The sequence below is a fragment of the Ambystoma mexicanum genome, chromosome 6q (genome assembly GCF_040938575.1).
Source record: "Ambystoma mexicanum isolate Mex_15411 chromosome 6q, UKY_AmexF1_1, whole genome shotgun sequence".
Classification (NCBI taxonomy): domain Eukaryota; kingdom Metazoa; phylum Chordata; class Amphibia; order Caudata; family Ambystomatidae; genus Ambystoma; species Ambystoma mexicanum.
In genome coordinates, this window is record NC_090937.1 from 79451024 (window position 1) to 79464541 (window position 13518).

A 13518-nucleotide genomic window follows, 5' to 3' on the forward strand; every position below is an offset into this window, starting at 1 on the left:
ATTTTTCCCTGCATTTTGCGGCTGAGGAACCACAGAACTCCAAGAACTCCAAGTGGTTACAAGCTTTCGATTGAAGGCAGGTTGGAAGGGTGATGTGGAATGAGTAGGAGGAAGGACTAATCCATCAGAAACAACACCCCTGAAGGTAAGTAATTAGTTCTTCTAATTGGTTCCTTCCTCCAACAGAACAGATTCCTAATCTTAGAGAGACACCCAAAGCAATACAGAATCTGGAGAAGGAGGGGGCGGGGGGAAGAGTGTGGAACCATAGCCTACAACAGGAAACTGAGGAGCACCACATGACCAAAAAGGGCAGCCTAACTAGATAAGGAATCCAAGTAATAGTGATTGATGAACTTGTGCAAAGATGTCCCCGTAGATGCCTGACCGATGCCCCATAACACCACCCATTTGTGTAAAGCAGGGGTGCCCGCTATGTATCTGGCAGAAGTAGCGGTGAGTCCTGTAGGCAAAGCCTTATTGGCCAGATCATATTATACAGCAATGCAGATAGCAATCCAGCTGGACAGCATGTGCCTAACAGCTCTGCTCGCCTGAGCACCGGTAAAGCTGACAAAGAGTAGGTTATTCTTTCTGAAGTCCCTTGCTGAGAAATTTAGTAGCGCAGTGCCTTCTACGGTCCAGACAATTAAACCTTTCCTCTTTTTTTTTTTTTTTTGAAGGATGGGGTGGAGGAACAATACGCTGGCAGCACATCTTCAGTGAAAGCTGAATGTCTGACACAACCTGCGCAAAGAAGGCGGTCTCACCCTTTAGGTGACCCATTCCTTGGAGATGAGAGGCAATTAAGCTTTACAGAAAGATCCTGGACCTCATTCACCCTCTCTGATCGCCTAACTGCCATTCAAGATTGGTGTTCCGCCAATGATCTTTGTCTGAATGCCAGCAAGATGGAGATCCTCCTCATCGGCAAACCTTCACCATCCTTTCCCCTCGCTCTCTGGCCGGCCTCCCTTGGCCCTCCTCCTACCCCCACCTGCGAGGCTAAGAACCTCGGGGCCATCTTGGACTCCACCCTTTCCTTCTCTGCCCACATGTCTGAGGTCTCTAAAAAGTCCAATTTCCGACTGCACCTCCTCAGAGGTATTCTGCCTTTCCTCTCCTTACCCCAGAAGCTCATGGTATCCCAAGCTCTGGTTCTCTCTAGCTTGGACTATTATAACAGCCTCTTTCTAAGTCTACCTCCCTCTACTCTCCGCCCTCTGCAACTTATCCAGAACAGGACTGCGAGACTTGTCCTTGGCCTCAAGCCCTGGGATCGTATCTCTTCAGCTCTGAAATATCTCCACTGGCTCCCAGTGGATGCAAGGATTAAATTCAAAACCCTCTGCATTGTCCACAAGGCTTTCTGGATCCTGTGTCCAAAATACCTTCAGCTATCCCTCCGCAAATACCTCCCCTCTCAAGCTCTTTGCTCCTCTACCTCCAACTCCCTCAGGGTCAGTCGTTTTTCAAAGAAACGAGCTGGGGGTAGATCTCTGTCTTCGGCTGGGGCCTCCCTCTGGAACAGTCTCCCTGCCACTCTAAAACCTGAGGAGAACATCTCCGGTTACGGAAGCACCTCAAGACCTTCCTCTTTTCTTCTGCCTTCACTCCCCCTCTCCCCTGCTGATCTGTTCTCTCTTGGTGCTGTGCACCTGGCCACCCTCTGTCCTTCGGGCCCAGGTACCTGCTCACCCTGCCACCCTCCCGCACTGCCTCCGGGCCACCCCTTGCACTGGGGTCTGCATCTGTACCCATACAGCCCCCCCTTTGTCTTCCTGCACTTATCAGACCTACCCTGTCTGCTGCCTTAAACCTAGCACTTGCAAATTGCTGGCTGCATTAGCACTGTTTGTTGCCTTTATTATTTATTTATTGTTATTTATCTGTTTCTCTCTGCTTCGCACTTTCCACTTCTCCCTCCTTTCATGCACTTTTCCCCTCCCCCTCTCCCATGCACTTGCGCGTTCTCAATGTCACGTAGTAAGATCGCTGTTTTGTTCTCCCCTGTTCCCCTCCCTTGCCTTGTCGTGCTCTGAAACACCTGTGTACGAGCGCGATAGAAATAAAATATCAATCAAACAAAAACCCACCTAACGGAAGTGATAACCAGGAAAATCATCTTGGGAGAGCAAATGTATGTACAATGGCAAAGGTTCAAGCATAGCCACCATAACGCATCACTGCACAAGAGTATGCCTTTACTATGTTTGTGCAGTATTTTATGTTCAATTTCTAGTTCTTGATGGGAGGGTGCTTAAAGTGTGCTCTTGAGGGGCAGAAGGGTTTGCCCCTAGGTGCACCTCTACCCATGTCCAGGGCAGTTTATTAATAATGTATTGCTTATATGGCGCGACACACCCATAGGTCTCAGAGCTCAGAAATAACAGAAGCATTACTACCTCACAGAGTGGTACTCACCTAGTGCTTCTTGACTTGTGGCATCTAGCTTCATGGCCCTGTGGCAAAGGACATGACGTCCCCTCGGGCTCTGCCTGCGAGACAGGGCAGTAAGGGGGAAAGGCATAGAAACAGCAAACAACCATTGCTTGCTTGCCTTTTTCTTCTATATTACAAACTTGAACGCAACCACAAGAAGCAGGGCAGGCTTGTCATCCAGATGCTGCAGCCCAAAATGTAGCACTCTGCTCCTCATGTCACCGCACACAGAAGCATGACAGCAGAATTAGATTAGGACCATGGACATCCAAGAGGGGTAGGCTGGGAGGGCTATAAGGAATCTGCAGGAGAAGAATCCATAGAAAGAACATTATTGTTAAGTAATTTCTCCTTCAATGGATTGCATTCTCCCAGATTCCTCCTCTTGACACACTCCCAAAGCAGTAGGTATGCTGGATGAGGATTGGAAGTCACGCCCTACCAAAGTGCGAGTCTGCCCCATGGGCCAAGTCCACGCTGTAATGCTTGGCAAACGTGTGTAGAGAAGACCACGTTGCCGCGCAACCTATGTATCTAACCAGCACTGAACAGCTGACGAGGCCGCACAGCCTCTGGTAGAATGGGCACCAAGTCCTGATGGAACCTCCATAACCGCGGTCTGGTAGCTTTCAGTAATGCACAGTACTATCCAGCGAGAGAGAGTTTGCTTAGTAACTGCTCGCTCCAACCTGGCTTGTGAAAATGCCACCAACAGTTGGCCGTCCCTTCTGAAAGAGCCTGTTCTAGCAAGGTAAAAACTCAGCGTCCTCTTGGTATCCAACCGGTGGAGCCTCCCCTCATCCTTTAAAGGATGTGGTGGAGGGTAAAATGCTGGTAGGTCGATGCTCAGGCGTAGGTGAAATTCGGCGCACCACTTTTGGCAAAAACCAAGGCGCACTTCCAGGGATATGGAGAAATTACTTACGGTTAATGGTTTTTCTATTGATTTTTCTCCCACAGATTCCTCATCTTGAGCCATGCTGGAGGAGTGTTGGAAGTCAAACCAAAAAACTGTGGACGACCACCCAATCACAGCGCGCATCAGCCCCACGGGCCAAGTCCAAGCTGTAATGCTTGGCAAAGGTGTGCAAAGAAGACCACGTTGCTGCGCAATAGATGCCTCTGACCGGCACTCCCCTCTGAAGAGTAGAGGGAGACACAACCCCTCTGGAAGAGTGGGCCCCAAACCCAGCTGGGGCCTCATTAGCTGTGGATTGATAGCTTTCACAATGAACACCGCTATCCACCACAAGATGGTTTCTTTTGGCGACAACTGGCCCAACCTGGACTGTGAAAAGGCAACAAATAACTGGTTATCCTTCCTGAAGGAGCTTATCCTGTCCAGGTAAAACCTCAGTGCCCTCTTGGGATCCAATCTGTGGGGCCTCTCCTCATCGTTGGAAGGATGCGGTCAAGGGTAAAATGCTGGAATGTCCATGCTGTGACACAAATGACATTTTGAAACCACCTTTGGTATACATTTTGGGAACACCTTCAAAGAGACCTTTTTCTTAAATAATGTAGGAAGGGGGCTTTGCTAGAGAGTGCCTGCAACTCACTGAGCCTTCTAGCGGATGTGATCGCCACCAACAACCTGACTAGTCTGATGGGAGCAGAATGCAAGAACTCAAATGGCACTCCCATCAGAAATGTTAGGACTAGAGTCGGGTCCCAATCTGCAACTACAAAAGGTAAAGGAGGGAAACAATTAACAAGACCTTTCAAAAACGGTGCCACCACACGAACGGTAAAGAAAGAGCCCTGCTCTGGTGTCCTTTTTAAAAATGGACAGAGCTGCAGATACCCCTTCACTGTGTCAGCTTGCAGTCCCGATTTAGCCAGGGCCAAAAGAAACTCCATCACTAATGAAGTTGGACACAACATGGGGTCCCCTCCTTTCGCTTTGGACCAGGCTACAAACTTTCTCAATCTGCTGCACGCAGACCGTCCACTAAGCCCATCTGCACGTGTCCAGAGACCTAGTGGATGATCTGAGTGCAACCAACAGCACCTCCAGTACTTCTTCCTCGAGGTCCCAGTCACCATACCTCAGCCTCTCAATAGCCACACATGCAGGTTGAGAGGATCCAGGTTCTGGTGAAGCACATTGTCTTTCGACTGAGACAAGAGGTCCAGCCTCTGAGAAAGCCAGGGAAGTGGGCATATTACCAGTTGCAGGAGATCCGGGCACCATGTCTGCCTCGCCCAGCCTGGGGCGGTCAGGACCAGGTAAGCCCAGAATCTCCACAACCTCTTCAGAACCCAAGGGATGACTGGTATCGGTGGGAACGCATTATGAAGGTCAAAGACCAACTCCACTAGAAAAGCCTGCGTTAATCCCTTGAACGGAACTGTCTGCACTTCGTGTTCACTGTCGCTAACAGATCCACTTTCGGAGTGACCCACTAGGCGAAGATCTCTACTGTGAACCCCAAGGAATAGCAGAAAACTGAGGTTTGCCTGCTCAGAGCGTCTTCCAACCCATTCTCTCTCCTCCCAGATGAGCTGTAGAGATTAAGATGTTATTCTCTAGCATCAAAAACCATAGCTGCAAGGCCTCCCTGCACAGGGGTAGTGATCTCATGATTTGCTGCTTGTTGAGGTAGTGCACAGTCACTGTGTTGTCTGTTAACACCAGGACATGCTTCCCCTGCAGAGTAGGCACATAAGCCGCCAGAGCCAGTTTTGTTTGCTTGCAGCTCCAGCAGATTGATGTGGCAACATTTCTCATCCCGAGACCAATGGCTGCTGATCTGGAGTGATCCACAATGAGCTCCCCATCTCTTCAGTAGGGCATCGCGACCACCTGTCCTTGTGGCCATGGTGCCAATAAGGGTTCTCCCAGCAACATGCGTGTTATGTCGTTCCACCAATTCAGGTTTTTCGCCATTGACATGGACACCTGGAGCCCCATCCAACATCTGGCTGTAGTACCGCGACCACTGGCTCCTGAGAAGCCACTGAAGGGATCTAATGCGTAGTGTCTTTTTTTTTTATATAAATTATTTATTTATAATCTAATGCGTAGTCTCGCCTGCAGCACCAGATAAATGAAGGTTGCCACGAGGCCCAGTAGGCGCAAGAACGCCCATGCCGGTAGACTGCTGGAAGTCTGGTAAAGACTGACCATCTGTGCCACATTGGACTCACTCTGCTCGGTAGGAGAGGCCTTCCCTTCCTGGGTGTCCAAGACTGCTCGTATCTGTGCTGTTGAGGTTTGGGATTTCTTTAAATTCAGGGAGAAACCTAAGTCAAAGCCATGCAGTAGTGAACAGGTGTCCTCAAGGTAGCTCGAAACCTGTTCCAGGAACCATGCTCGGATTAGGCAATCGTCGAAGTATGGAAACACAAAGATGCCAGATCACCCGAGGTGGGCCGCTACTACTGCCATCATCTTAGTAAATACCATGGAATGGAGGGCAAGCAAAAAACGGAGCACTGTGAACAGATAATATGCATCCCCGGTGAATAACCTTAGGAACCGCCTGCACTTCCTGGATAGGCACATGAAAATAGGCGTCCTGAACTGCAGAGCGTGGAGAATTTTCCTAAACGCCACAATCCTGAATGTGTCCTTCCTCAGGGATTTGAATACATTCCTGATGTCCAGGATGGGGCGAGACCTCTCGCTTTCTTGGGAAACAGGAAGTATCTCAAGAACCAACCCCAGACTACTTCCTCGACTGGACTGCCTCTACTGCTCACTTCAAAAGAAGTGCCTACAGCTCTTCCTGTAGCTCCCATTCTGGCTGTCGAGAGGGAGGTAGAGGTCTGGCCGATGGTCTCATCAAAAACGTGAGGCAGTAACTCCACTCTATCAGCGGAAGGAGCCAGGCTTCAGAAGTATTTTCTTTCCATTTGCCCCTACACACAGAGACTCTCCCTCCAATCGGCGAAGTATTGGGAGGAGAGTAGACCTCAAAGAGGTCTTTAAGGCGCAGCCTTAGTCTATGCTACTGCAGTGGTCTCCTGTCTCAACCATCCTCTACCTGAACCTGGCTGTGGGAACCTGCTCTGTCCTGGTTTGGCCTGGGGTGCTTGCACCCTTTTGGGAAAGTTTGAGTACCTCCTGTAACCCAGTCCTCTGGTCCCAAAGGCAAAATTCTGCCGTAGAGGCTGTTGCGGCACTGCTAATCCTAATGATTTAGCCGTCAGCTTTGAATCCATACATTTTTCTAGGGTTTGTGTAAACAAAGTCATTCACCATCGAAGGCAAGGCCCAGCAGCTTCAATTGAACATTTGTGGAAAAACCTGAGCCCCTCAAAGAAGCAGACCTGCGCAAGACTGTCAAAGTGCCCATAGCACAACCCAGCCAGTCTGCCATGTCCAACCGTAATTGGAGGACTTGACAGGCCATTCCTTTGTCATCAGCCACTATATCTAAAAAGCCATTCTTGACCTCTCCCTCTAGGAGGTGATCAGCTGCTTTTGAAATGTTGCACCTGAGGATTTGGAAAAAGCTTTAAGAGCCATGCTCCCAAAGGCGAAAACGTTTTTGCCAACACGTCAACTTTTTTCGACTTCCTGTTGGTGGGAGGTGTGCTGTCGAGGGCCTTGACGCAACCGTTGCAGTCTGCATCACTAACCCTTTGGGATTGGGGTGAGTCGGCAGTTTATATTTTTTTTTATCACCTCTGTCGACTGTCGGTGTCGAACACGGGCGCTGCCACAAGACCATGACTGGATCTGCTGTAGTCGCATTGAACAGCAAATCTCGTCCAGTCTGCAGTCCACGGTCGCTGAGGTCGTACTGAGACAGGATTTGGCGCTGCACCGAGCCCCAAGGCCACAACGACGACCTTCTCGACCGCCTTTCAGTACTGGCTGTTTGGATCGCATATGGGTTAAGCTGTCGGGATTCAACTTGTATCATAGAGGCCCTCCACCAGTTACAGTAATCCAGCCTGGTCCGCCACAAAATCAAGCAATGGATCCAAGGCCGCAAGCCCTCCCTCCCACCAACGGGCTTAAACGAAAATGGTATTGGGTTGTCCTCCTTGTCACAAATCTACCTCATTGAGTTGAAGAACACGGATCGAGTGACCAGGATAAAACTTCACTCTTGCAAGGCCTCCCACCAGTCGCAGGGTTTCTTGGCCCGAAGGGGCTGCCAACGGTTTTGGCGCAGGAGGCAGTTTCTCCTTAGGGGGTCTCACTCAAGGGTGTTCAACCAGCCTTGGCTGCCTTCATGCTGGACAGACCAGCCACGACAGTGCCAAGGATGAGGCTGTGCCAGCTAAAGATTGTCAAAAACATTTAGCATTTGGTTTTTGAAGTCTTTCCACTCCTCCCTAGAACACCCTTTGCAGGGTATGACTTAATCCTTCCGTCCGATGAGTCGGAGTCGCATCTGTGTTTCTTTTTGTGAGACGACACGAGATTTGCTACGGGAGTGCGAATGTTTTTTGGACTTCTTGTGGCGACGTCCCTCTCCATGTTTCTCAGGAGTAAGTCCTTTGGTATCGTGCTCTGATGATCTTGGAAGTGATTTTTCTGGGGATTTTGCTGGTAGTCTGCTGAGTGGCAGTTTTGCCGAGTGTTCCTTCACCGCCTTCGGGTTAATCGCCAGACAAGAACCACACTGCCCCGTATCTTGCCCGACACAAGACACCACACACAGATGCGGACCTGTGAGGGAAATTTAGAGTTGCAGTCCTTGCAACATTTAAACCTGGGGCGGATTAGGCCCTGATATAGTGACGTATCATCGAATTCTTTCGAATAGAGTAAGAGCGTGTTCCGATATAGCGTGCAGAAAAATGCAACAGAGGTAAGGGAGTCTAGTGAATCCTTTTATACGACACCCGGCGTCACGTCCGTTGTCGTGCACTGGCACGGACGTATACGAAGGAGTAGACGATCTTGAGCGGCACTATGCCCCCTGTCGAAAAATGTTTCGACCACATGACGCTGGATAACTATCAAGATTAGGAATCTGTGGGAGAATGCAAACCATTGAAAGAATTCAATTAATCTTACTGAGGAAGACATCAGATGAATTTGAGAGATTAAGCAGTCATGTATCCCTTTAAAGCAGTATAATTTCTCCATCAAGCAGACATTTGCATTCAACATTATCGTTTATTGTTTTGAATCATTTGAAAAATAACAGCACTCACCAAGCCAGCCACAGCCGCCGTAGAGGTTGCTATTGCAGGGATGATGTTTCCAGCAATACGCTTTGTTTTTAAGCGGTCTGCTGGTTCAATGTTATACATCTTGGCTCTAAGATTAGAGGCTGCTGTTATAAAATTGATGTGTTCATTACTGTCATTATCCTTTTCAAACGAAAGTGACTTCATCTGCAGGTGGCCTGGTCCAAGAAAAACATAAATGCAAACTTTAGAGTTCATGAGTCTGAATGCAGTTTTGCTTTCCAATGGCCTGTTCCAACTTAATACCTTTCTCCTTATAGGATGTTTCAAGTAGGTAATGTGTTTGCCAAGTGGCCCCGACTTACCGACCGTTCAGTTAACCTTGTACAAGACTGCATTTTCATAGCCAAAACATGTCAGAACATTTCAGTACAAAAAGAGGTGGGAAAAGTTTCCTTTCTCCAAACCAATAATAGATGTCTCTTCCAGTCAGCTCCTTGATGAATATAATATGTGCTCACTTCATCAGTGGGTTTTAGCCTAAAATGATTAACATTGGTGATCCTACAGATAAAGAAAAACAACTGAACTGTCATTTTGCCCATTTGGATTGCCATGTATTAGTCTTGTGTTATGCAATTATACTATTCATCACTTTGCACTGTTTTTCATTTATGTACAGTGCTTTGGATAAAAGTTTAGTATAAATGAAATATAAATATATAGTGGACTCATGCCACAGTACAAAGAGTTGCATATTATGTTGGGACATTCTTGACTAGACCAATTGCTATTAAGATGCAGCGGGCTAACTGAACTTCAGTTAAGCCAGAGACCGCTTAACAAACAGGTTACCCATATGAAACATCAAAGGAACACAACTGACTAAACCTAAATGCATATAGCAAGATGGAACTATTTGCCAACTCACAGGACTTCTAACTTTGTAGCATCAGTGGAAATTACATTTAACCTGGATAATGATATGCTCAGGTGACTGATTTAAAGACTTAAATGTACGTTTTGATTATTCACATTATTGTATTTAACTGAATAAAGGCAACGGAACATTCATGATTTTTAGGTCTGGTGGATGTGGGGTTTTGGCATCTCCTGGGTTTCTAATTCTGGTGCAAATTCCAATTACCACCAATCGTTATAAGGGGGTACACAGAAGAATTTTCTTGGTCATCTCAGAACTACATCACTCCAGAGTCCAAATAAATTATTACAGGGGAGACTCTCCAGAAGATATTGATTCAAGAGTAGACAAACGAAGAGGAAAGAAGGAAGAATAAAAGTAGGAATTGCACTTACATGGTGATGTTTCACTGGACAGTATGACCTTTTCTAGTTGGGTGATTGCATTCCTTTCATCTTCACTACTTACGGCCGTTTGGTCCGGTTTCCTTGCAGTTTCATCTGTCAGCACAATCTGTAAACATGCACAAAAAAGAAGTTACTTAGCACTCAATACTGTTGTATGAGATGGATTAGTCCTTCCTGCCACAGATTCATCATCTTAGATATTCTGTTTAGCACCAGCCAGTAGCATCTGGTGATTTTTTCAATTGTAGAGGCTGTTTCCCACAAATATGCAGGAGTGACCGAGAACAGCGAGGGAGCACAAACCAACCTAGTTGGAGTTTGTAGGGGGATGGGGGGAGTAGTAGGTCTTTCTCCCCCACCCAAGAACATTTTTAAAATAATGGATTGAAAATGTGTATTTTAAAAACACTACCAATGTGTTGGGGAACATATGAAAAAATCCAATACATGCAGGCCACCAACAGTGCACAGGAGATTTTACCTACACATTTTCATGATGCCTTTGTCCACAATATATCCAAGCCAAAAAAAAGTCATGCATGCTGCACCAATATATACCACTATAAACCATACAATAACCTACTCCTGTTGGTCTTGACAGTAAACACATGCAATACCACAGTGAAGAACACATTACTTATCTCTCTCTAATGTTCTTTCTGATGATGTTCCTCCTACAGATTTCTCAGCTAGGATATCTTATGCACAGTGAACGTTGATTTTTGAAAACATTTCTGCTGTCAGGGCCACAAAGCGGCTCTGCATCGGCTTCCTCTGACACCACCACATGCCAGACATGACATCGGGAGCCCATAGATATAGCGGCTCCACACCGCACAACCTTATTTCCACCCTTTTTCCCCAGCACTCTAACGCTGAGAGACTATGAAACCTGAGGTGTCCTTGCAATCCAAGAGGGGCAGGTAGGCAGGGCGCTGAAGAATCTGAGGGAGGAACATTGATCAGAAAGAACATTACCGAGGGGAAAGTTATTTGTTATTCTAATGGCTATGGTTTGTTTGGTCATTTCCTTGCCTGAAAAATGCAAGATGTCATGAGGCCAAGCAACACTACAAAATCCAGGGCTGGCAAAGCATAGGCGTTTTGGAATTTTGAGACCATCTGCTAGATGTTGGAAGCTCTGTCCTCCAGGGGGAAGAGACTTCCCCAAGGAGGAGTCCAGGACTGCTCCAATAAATTGGAGCGCGTGTGAAGGTATCATTTGGGACTTCTTGAAGAAGCCCAGCCTGTGTAGGAAGTGGCAGACAAGGTCTAGGTGATGCCGGGCTTGCTCCTGAGAGCAGGCCCTTATTAGTCAGTAATTTAAGTAAGGAAAGACATGAATTCCCTCCCTTCTTAGACTGTCTGCCACCCCCGACAACAACTTGGCGAAGACCTTTGGGGCAGAGGTGAGCCCAAATGTAGTACTCGAAATTGGTAGTGTGCACTATCAATCATTAATCTCAGGTAGTTCCTATGCTTGGGATGCATCGGCACATGGAAGTAAGCATCCTGAAGATGCAATCACACCAGTCAATCCTGAAGCTCAAGAGCATGGAGGATCTGCAAAAGAGTTACCATCTTAAATGTGTCTTTCCTGGGGAACTTTTTCAAGCGCTTTAGGTCCAGGATGGGTTGCAGTCCTCTGTCATCCTTTAGTATCAAGAAGTAATGAGAGTACCACTCCCGATTCCTCTCCACTAGAGGCACTGACTCTATAGTTCCTTTCTCCAGCAGTGTAGTTATCTCCTGCTGGAGCATTGGGTTTGCATGTTTAGGTCACAGGACGGGAGGGGGTCACGTAGTGGGGTACTACTTAGAAAAGAAAGGCAGTATTACAATGGGAGTACCTGCCTTACCCACACATCTGTTGTAATGTTGTGCCATTCTGAGTAAAGCAGGGTCAGACTGCCTCCCAACGGAGAGGTATGAAAGGGTTAAGGCTCCTTGCAGACCTGGGAAATGTCTTTTGTCTTGAGGAAGACTGGCCTCTTCCTTTTTAGAAAAGGAGCCCTTGGTGTTGTTTGGCATTGACTACGAGTTTTAACATACTGTTAGAACGCTCGTTTTTACCTCTCTTGTGACAAGCCTGCACTGCGAGCAGACTACCAGCTCTTGCAGGACCCCGAGCGCAGGAGGACTTTGAGCGCAGCCCTGAGGAGGCGGGACTGGTGCGTGTCACGTGGAACATCACGTGACTGAAACAACTACAAACCACCCTCCCTTCCACCCTTGTGGCGTTAAGCCCGGTGGAGACAAGCCCGCTGGCTGTTGAGCGGCTGCTGGGAGCTGGCGGGGCTGAAGTTGTGAAATACTGCGCAGAGGCCAAATAAGGGTATAGTGTCTGTAATTATTTTCTGGGGTACCTATAAAGCAGACAATCCGTATAGTATTTTATCATTAATTTTAAACAGATCGTTTTACATACATGTATGGGATTGCTTTTATTCTTTTATTAGCATTTGTCATTTTAGTACTGCAGCGTGTTAAGGTATTCCTCTTTTAGTATTGAGATTATCATATGGTCATACAAGTGATTGAGTAGGCCAGTAATCATAAAGTTTGGTAACCCTCCTGGGTTCCCATAATGGGAGTTACACTCAGAAGTATGGGAAGTATCCCAGAGGAATATATAGTTCAGGGGGGTAGAGTCCCACCACAGGTGGTAATTTCTCTTCCACATCCTTCTCAAGTGACTCAAGTAGTTAACAAGGGCTCTGTTACCTCTATGGTAGTAGACACTTTGGTAGTCCCCCAGGGAATTTCCACTCCTCTGGGTAAAGAGGGCCCTAGGGATATCGGACCGGAGCAAACTAATCAAGTGGATTCAATGGCAGAGGTGGTGGGAGTTATAAATCGGGCTTTTTTAAACATTGAATCTAAAGTGAACTCTTTGGCAGACGAACCACTGGTGGTGGAGCGAGATTTAGTATCAGATATTTCTATATTAGCCCCACTGTTGACTCATGAGTTTTCCAGGAAAGTTCAAGGCCCAAGAGACCCTAAAAGAAAGATTTCAACAACATCAGTCCCTATACCTAAAGAATGGGGTTATAAGGAGAAATTGTCACAGTACCAGTTTAGCCAAAAGCAAGAGAGGGAAACTGCTCGTGGGGATTAGGCCACCTCGCAAAAAATTCAGGTTAGTGAAGGTGTCAAACTTGGGGATGATGACTCTATAGTGGGGGACCCAGTGATCGAGGATGAAGCAATAGAGGCTGAGGAGATAAAATAAGTCTCCCAACAGGATCAGCTACCCCCAGTAGATGAGTTATCATTCCCAGTTCTTTCTAGAATTATGGACTCCATGGACAGAGGCTACGACACATTGAACTATGAAATCCGGGAGCTTAGGAAATCAATGAAGGAAGTATTGAGCAAAGTGCATCTATTGGAAGGCTTTATAATGGCAACCTCAGTCTTCAATACCCCAAGCCCAAAAAAGGTGGTTAGTGAAGGGGCTGTGTTTGTACAAGGCGAGAGAATGGGAGTTAAAAATATGAAAACACAGGGGGAGAATGCTGAGTTAAAGGGAGAAAGTCTTTTGGTGGTACCTGAGGTATCCGGAATAATCCTCCCATCGGTATCAATGTTGGGGAAGGAACAGGTTCAGGATAAGAAGATGTTGAGTAATAGCCCAAAGGTAAAAAA

The 13518-nt window shown here is 47.1% G+C and overlaps 1 protein-coding gene across 2 annotated transcripts in view; it reads right to left on the reverse strand.

The window, feature by feature from the left end:
• UBA6 (ubiquitin like modifier activating enzyme 6) overlaps positions 1 to 13518 on the reverse strand; it is a 1607755-nt gene that overhangs the window by 196541 nt on the left and 1397696 nt on the right. For both annotated transcript variants that reach the window (XM_069630498.1, XM_069630497.1), the window contains exons 28-29: positions 9856 to 9973; positions 8563 to 8756 (exon numbers count right to left, since the gene is read on the reverse strand). In XM_069630498.1, coding sequence (XP_069486599.1) covers positions 8563 to 8756; positions 9856 to 9973 — 312 coding nt within the window. The remainder of the gene's footprint in view (positions 1 to 8562; positions 8757 to 9855; positions 9974 to 13518) is intronic.